Below are 8,281 nucleotides of genomic sequence, written 5' to 3' on the forward strand. Positions count from 1 at the left end.
AGGCTGTGACATACTTTGAGACATTGCAACATTCTTAACTCGGAATTTTGAGGACCCCCTCAAAATTCTGCCCCAGTTTAAATGTATACTCCCGGCGATACATTTCTTGGCGATCCTTGATGTAATTAGATTGATGAAAACTTGAAAATTTCCCCAGTTCCTGACCGTAGAGGGGAATGAAAATTTTATTATGATGTGACCGAATCCATAGGGCTGCCTACGTATCCCCTCTTAAACGGGCATCAGGTTAAGCATAGTTCATGTTACATCAAAAGAAAGTGCAAACATAATCTGAAACATAGTATCTCTTGACGGCATCCGAATTGATAGGTTTTGGCCATATTGCTTCATCTATTTCTGCAAGTATAAGCGCTCCTCCTGTCAGTACACGGTGAACCATGTAAGGGCCTTGCTAGTTAGGTGTGAATTTTCCTTTTGCTTCATCCTGATGCGGGATGATTCGCGTCAACACCATTTGCCCAGTGTGAATTGCCTTGATCTGACCTTTTTGTTGAACGCCCTTGCCATTCTATTCTAGTAGAGTTGACTGTGATATACAGTGTTCATCCTCTTACCGTCAATGGAGACAGTTGCTCATACCGGCTTTGTATCCATTCTGCATCGCTGAGTTCGGCCTCCTATATAATTTTTAGGGAAGGAATCTCCACCTCGGCCGGTATAACAGCTTCAGTACCATAGATCAGTAGATAGGCGGTTGCCCCAGTTGACATGCGGACTATGGTGCATTATCCGAGCAAAGCGAATGGTAGCTTCTCATGCTATTGTTTGCAGTTATCAACTATCTTACTTAATATCTTGTTGATGTTCTTGTTGGCAGCTTCCACGGCTCCATTCATTTGTGGCCTATATGCTGTAGAATTCTGGTGCTTGATCTTGAATGTTTCACACATGGCTTTCATCAGATCATTATTGAGATTAGCAGAATTGTTGGTAATGATTGACTCAGATACTCCAAATCGACAAACAATACGATCCCGAATGAAGTCTGTTACGACCTTCTTAGCTACAGCTTTATAGGAAGCGGCTTCGACCTATTTCGTGAAGTAGTCTATAGCCACCAAAATGAATCTGTGTCCATTTGAAGCGGCGAGTTCAATTGGTTCGATGATATCCATGCCCCAAGCAGAGAAAGGCCAGGGCAAACTCGTTGCATTGAGTTCATTGGGTGGCACCCGTATCATATCAACATGTACTTGGCATTGGTGGCACTTTTGAACATATTCGATGCAGTCTGTCTCCATAGTCATCCATAAATACCCTACCCGTAATATCTTCTTGGCCAAAACGAACCCGTTCATGTGAGGTCCGCATGTTCCGGCGTGTATTTCTTCGAGCAATCTAGATGGCTCCTTGGCCTCGACACATCGCAGCAATCCCAGGTCAGGAGTCCTTCTATACATAATTCCTCCACTATGAAAGAAGTGGTTGGCCAATCTTTGAAGTGTGCACTTCTGAGTGTGTGTAGCATTTCCTGGGTATTCTCCTTTCTCCAAATACTCCTTGATATCGTAAAACCATGGATTTCCATCGAACTCTTCTTCAACATGAGCACAATAAGATGGCTACTTACGAATTTCTATCGGGATAGGATCAATGAAATTCTTGTTTGGATGTTGTATCATGGAAGACAAGGTAGCCAACGCATCTACAAACTCGTTCTGAATCCTCGGGACATGTTTGAATTTTATCTTTGTGAACGTCTTGATCAAATCTTGCACACAATGCAAGTATGGCAATATTTTAGTGTTCTTGGTAGCCCATTCTCCAATTACTTGGTGTATCAGCAGATCTGAATCTCTGATTACCAGTAACTCCTGAATATTCATGTCGATGGCCAATCTGAATCCCTAGATGCAAGCCTCACATTCTGCCATATTGTTGGTGCATGTAAACCTGATCTTTGCGGATACTGGATAATGTTGACCGATTTCTGATACCAAAACAACTTCGATGCCTACTCTTTTGAAGTTTGCGGCTCCATCGAAAAGCATCCTCCAACCAGCGTATGTTTTGGCAATATCTTCTCCTGAAAACGTCACTTGCTCGTCGGGAAAATACATCTTCAATGGTTCGCATTCTCCGTCTATGGGGTTCTCTGCTAGGTGATCGGCCAACTCCTGCCCCTTGACAACCTTCTTAGTCACATAGATGATGTCGAACTCACTTACTAATATCTGCCACTTTGCAAACTTACCCACAGGCATGGGTTTCTGAAAGATGTATTTCGGCGGATCCATCCTTGATATGAGATATGTGGTGTATGCAAAAGTAGTATCTCAATTTCTGAGCTATCCATGTCAAGGCACAACAAGTGCATTCCAATAAAGAGTACCAGGCTTCGTAAGGTGTGAACTTCTTACTCAGATAGTATACCGCCTGCTCTTTTCTCCCGGTTACATCATGTTGCCCTAGGACACAACCAAAAGCTCTATCTAACACTGATAGGTACATCAGTAACAGTCTTTCGGGCTCTAGTGGGACCAACACAGATGATTTAGACAAGTACTCCTTGATTTTATCGAAAGCCTTTTGACATTCTTCAATCCAGCTGATCGCAACATCTTTACTCAACATTTTGAAGATCGGTTCACATATCACCGTCGACTGTGCTATAAAATGGCTGATGTAATTGAGGCATCCCAGAAAACTCATCACATCCTTCTTGTTCTTTGGTGGTGGCAAGTCATGAATATTTTTGATAGGTCTAGCTCAATACCGCGGCGACTGACGATGAAACCCAGCAACTACCCAGCAGGGACTCCAAAAACACATTTTACAGGATTTAGCTTCAGATTGTACTTTCGAAGCCGGTCAAAAAACTTTCTCATGTTTGCTATGTGATCCGAACTCCTTTTAGATTTGATGATAACGTCATCCACGTACACCAAATTGCATCATTTTGTAACAATATATTCCCCATGGCGTGATTAAGGCTGTATTTTCGGTGTCCTATTCGTCCATCCAATTCTGGTGATATTCTGCGAAGCTATCTACAAAGGATTGGAGTTCATGCTTGGCGCAATTGTTGATCAGTATGTGTATTTTGGGCAATGGGAAAACATCCTTAGGACTTGCTCTGTTCAAATCTCAATAGTTAACGCACACTCTGTCTTTCCCATCCTTCTTTGGAACCGGCACAATGTTGGCTAGCCAGGTTGGGTACTCGACCACTCGAAGGACCTTGGCTTTGATTTTATTGGTGACCTCTTCCTTTATCTTCAGACTCATATCTGGCTTGAATTTCCTGAGCATCTGCTTTACCGACGGACACATGGGGTTGGTAAGTAGCTTATGAGCCACTATGGATGTGCTTAACACAGTCATATCATCGTAGGACCATGCAAAAATATTCTCATATTCCTTTAGAAATCTGATGTACTCTTCCTTCTCTAATGGCGATAGATGAATGCTAATGCGAGTTTCTTTGACTGTTTCGGAATCCCCCAAGTTAACTGCCTCAGTTTCTTCCAAATTAGACTTTGGTTTGTTCTCAAAATTCTCTACTTCTTTGACATTTTCCTCAAGTATTTTATCATCTTCCAATTCTTCCGGATCATTTTTCTTATGTTGCGTTGTCGCATTACATGTCACAGTCGTAGGTTCATCAGGATATGTAATAAAAAATGCTGATAAAGAATGTAGAAAGATAATTATAAATAAACGAAAAGCAATAATGCATTAATAAAACATAAAATTTTCAACAAGCAAGACTCGATGTCTCGAGTAATTATTTCAAAACATAAACTAAAAATGTCTTAAATTCCCAAAAACAATTTAAAAATAAATCATGCTAATTCTGCCAAGGCTACCCACGTACTCGGCGAGCCAGGGATAGTGCAACAGTCCAGTTTCTGAGAACAGCTCCTTCTCCCACTATCTGAATGGTAAGGTCTTTTTCCTCCTCCTCCTCTAAGATTGCACTGCATTCCATATCTTCCTCGTGCAGAAATAACTTCCTCATACGGGCCAAAACCTCGTCATACTTGGATCCCCAAATCACACCAGTTTGGTGGAATGTCTGGTGCAAGTGTGGTATGGGTTGTTCCAATGGATAGTAAAAGACACGCCATGGTGATATCCAATCATTATACTCTTACACAGTATATTCATACCCAAGACCAAAGGTTGTGCCATGATATTGTGGTCGTATCAGCTTTGTGATCCCTTGAAACTTTGGACCCAACCCTTGTCTGGTTTGTACCCCAATCACATCAGTATGCTCTCTATCTTGTTGCTCTACCATTTCCCCTTCTCGATTGCATTTACTTGGTCAATGATGTGGTATGTTTCTCCTCCAAATTTCCTCTTATTCTCAATAGCTGGCACAGTCTGGTTAGTGTAGATAGGGTTACTTCTATCTACGTGAATAATCACCTCTTGATGATTTAACTCGAACTTCACAGCCTGAGGCAGGGTAGAAGCGACTGCCCCAGTTGCGTGTATCCATGGTCATCCCAGTAACAAGTTGTAGGTGGCGAATATATCTAGCACCTAGAATTCAACGTCGAACCAGGTCGGGCCCATTTGCAGATCAAGGTTGATTTCTCCGATAGTGACTCTTTGAGACCCATCAAACACCTTCACATTCATACTCCCCATCCGTATCTTATGCAAGCCTATACACAGTCTTTTCAATGTAGTTAGCGAGCATATGTTCAGACTCAAACCCCCGTCTATCAGAACCCTAGCAATGAACTTGTCTTCATATTGCACGGTGATGTTCAATGCTTTGTTATGACTCAACCCCTCCGGCAGTAGCTCATCTTCATGGAAAGTATCTTGTGACTCTCCAGTATCTGCCCTACCATATTAGCCATCTCCCTACAAGTGATACCGGTAGGCACATAAGCTTCACTTAACACCTTCATCAAGGCATTCTTGTTCGCATCTGAGTTTTGCATTAGCGATAAGATGGATATCTGGGCAGAAGTTTTATTTAGGTGATAAACAACAGATCATTCCCTTGCTTGTACCTTCCTCAAGAGATCATTAGTGCCTGTCTCCATGACTGGTGGTTTTGTTGCGGTCTCTTTACTTGTTCCTCCAAGATTTTCAAGTGTGTAAACCCTACCGGTTCTAGTCATTCCTTGTGCAGCACCTGTCCCTTCCATATTGGCTTTTCCTTTTCTCCTTGCCTCTGCCACATAATCCCATGGGACAATATCAGACTTATAAGGCGGTGTTGGATCTACCATCACGGTGAATGGTGTAGATACCTCGACCTCAAACGGTGCCTGGGTTTGCACCACAATCGGTGAGAGGGTGACTGGAGATATTTTGGGAGGGTCCCTTTCTCGAATAAGTTTGATGGATCCTTCCTGATCCTATTCTTCATCAGTTTCTATCACATTCACTCCCTCGCCCCTATGATCAGCAAGAGGGTTATTTCAGATATTCGGCGTGGACTCCTTTGCTTGTATAACTTTGGTGTCAATCAGCGTCTGGATCTTGTCCTTCAACATGCGGCATTCCTCATGTATGAATAGTAGGCACAAATATTGTTGGGGTTAACCCACTGGGAAGGATTTTCAACAGTGATAGCCAGAATGGGACTGACAAAACTAGCGGCCTTCAATCTCTCATATAGTTGGTCTAAGGCTCGGCGATAGGGGTGTATTGTCAAGGATGTCTGCGGTCAAAGTTTGGTCGTATCTTCGGGTAGTTTTTCCGGGTGGGAGGAGATGAATGGTAATATGCAGGTTGGGTGTTATAGGTATGGTAGGTGGTGGCAAGGTGTTGGTATTTTGGAGGTGAGGGTTGATATGTGGGTAGAGGTGTTTGGTATGTAAGAGGAGACTTAGGGCCTTGGCCTACTATCACAATACCCACTTCTTTCTTCTTTGAGATACCTCCTGATTGCAAGGCTTTGTTGGTGGCTTGCAGTGCCTCAAAATTGGTCACCATACCACTCTTGATTCCTTTTTCTATCTTTCCCCTAACTTAATGATGTTTGAGAACTTGTGATTCTCTATAACCATCACTCTTTCGTAATACTGAGGATCCTGAGCTCTGACAAAGAACTTGTTCATTTAGTCTTCTTCTAATGGCGGCGTTACCTTGTCGGCCTCGATCTCCAACGAGTAGCATACTCGCAGAAGGTTTCTGTTGGATTCTTTTTGAGGTTCTAGATATAGAAACCATTTGGCGTGTTCTCTGTGCTGAACCTGAATCTGTCCATGAAATTGGAAACCATGCTCACCAAGTTTGACCACTTCTTCGGGTTTTGGCTGATATACCAGGATAACACATCACCTATAAGACTTTGCATGAAAAGTTTCATGCAGATTTGCTCATTCTTGCCCACTCCTACAAGCTTGTCATAGTAGTTTCTCAAATGCACCTTAGGATCACCGGTGCCATCAAATATCTCAAACTTAGGAGGTTTGTTACCCTCCAGAAGTTCTATATCTGGCTGGATACACAAGTCTTCATAGTTCAAACCTTCAACGCCCTTCCCGCCTTCAACACTTTGGACTTTCCCTGTCTGTTTCTTTAGTTCCTCTGCCATGTTTCGGATGATCAGGTCCTTCTCGGTTGGTTCAGGTATGTATAGGGTTTGCTGTGGGGTATGGGGTAAGGTTTCCACGTATATCGGTTTGCCTTGGTGTGTTCCTGGGATTTGGGTATATGGGTGATCATTGATCAAGGTTTGAGGGGCATCAGGAGTAAGTTGTGGTGTATTTTGAGGGGTTTGATAAGTGGTGGTTTGCGGATACTAGGTTGGGTGATAGTGGTGTTGTTGAGGGGTTTGCACTAGTGGGGGTTAAGGTTTTGAGGGGGTGCGGGATTATGATATTGGTGCGTTGCGGGAGAATTTTGTGGAGCCATGGGTGGTGGATTTTGGGTTTCGGTGTTCTGCTGTGGTGTTTGATTCTGAATGGTGGTGTTTTGATGGTTAACGTCCGGAACATTTAGAGTAAGGGAGAGGTTTGTGAGATTTTGGACCTGCTTAAGCTCACCTTGTAGCTCTAAGACTTTCTGTTCCAAACAAAGGACCAACTCGTTCTATCCTGGCATACTTCTTCAGTCTGAGGTTTCAACATTTTCTACCATGGTAGCATTGTTTTTTCGACTACCACTTACATCATCCATCTTCCCTTTGCCTTTGACTTTGCTCTTCGGGTCGCTAGGTGGAGGAGGAAGTAGAGGACCTCTGGATCTGGTGTGGTATGCTGATGATGCTGGAATGCACGAACCAACCTTTGGGAATGGGAGTAATCAAAAGAAAGAAAAGCAAAAGGTAACTGAGTCAGTAGGACCAAGTAAAAGAATGTTTGCAATATTTAAGCGAGTATCACGTAAGGTCATGCAATAATTTACGTCCTAATTTTGGGGACCTCATTGTGCCCGAGGTAGGAGTAAGCGACATATAGACTTTGGAGAAAATTCATGCCAACGTTGCCTCATTTCATTAATATGAAAATAAGCCAAATCAATCGAAATAATAATTATAAAGTCACTAATGGCATTAAGCCTTATTACATCGAAATCTATCAAAATCTATTCTAGAAAGCAGTAAAGAACATTATCTCCTAGTCTACTTGGTCCTTGAAGGACTTTTTCCATGCTTGGCTCTTTTGACTCCATCAATAACATTTCCCAGATTGCGCATGTCGAGTAGAAAATAAGCCATTGCCAGCTTCCCTCCTTCATCATAGTCCATGCCTTGACAATCCCAAAGCCTCTTTCTCATCTTCCCTTCTAGCTCTATCAATCCTTGCTCTAGATGCTCTAACCTCTCTCTCAACTTATTTTCAATCTTTTCCCATTCCCTGATCACCTCCATATCCACTTTATGTTGTTCCAGATGCTTAGCTTTAGATTCGAACACTCTTTTACGTAGCCTCTTGTACTTCACCTATGCCTCAACCACCTCATCTATGATCCTATCTTTCAGATTGATCCCTGGTTTGACGTCCCCGGTTATGTCGTCTTCTAACTATGAGAGATAGTAGTACATGTGACCGACGTAATACCTATCTGGTTCAATAGTCTCTCCCTCCATGGTGTTCTTTTGATTCCACATATGTTGGGATTCAAACTTGAATGGGATGACATCTCCTTTGGAATCTGCTTTATACTTAACCATGTTAGAAACCCGATGTATGACTTGTTTTCTCCCAGCTTGCCTCATTACCCTTATAGGAGCGTAAGGGTAGATTCCTTATAGCCCGATCAATACTGAGTGAGTGGTCCCTTTGGACCTGATGAGGAACTCGCTACTAGGAAGCCACTCGAACATCCAATGCACTTGCTCGTC

At 42.7% G+C, this 8,281-nt stretch overlaps 1 protein-coding gene across 1 annotated transcript; it reads right to left on the minus strand.

Moving 5' to 3' along the window:
• Positions 1 to 779: 779 nt before the first annotated feature.
• LOC138892735 (uncharacterized) lies at positions 780 to 2,595 on the minus strand. Its single transcript, XM_070176471.1, has 3 exons — positions 2,354 to 2,595; positions 1,932 to 2,259; positions 780 to 1,052 (listed from the first exon to the last, which is right to left on the minus strand). Exons 1-3 carry the CDS (start codon positions 2,593 to 2,595, stop codon positions 780 to 782), a joined length of 843 nt encoding a protein of 280 aa, XP_070032572.1.
• Positions 2,596 to 8,281: the final 5,686 nt, after the last annotated feature.

This window comes from Nicotiana tomentosiformis, chromosome 5 (assembly GCF_000390325.3).
Source record: "Nicotiana tomentosiformis chromosome 5, ASM39032v3, whole genome shotgun sequence".
Lineage (NCBI taxonomy): Eukaryota > Viridiplantae > Streptophyta > Magnoliopsida > Solanales > Solanaceae > Nicotiana > Nicotiana tomentosiformis.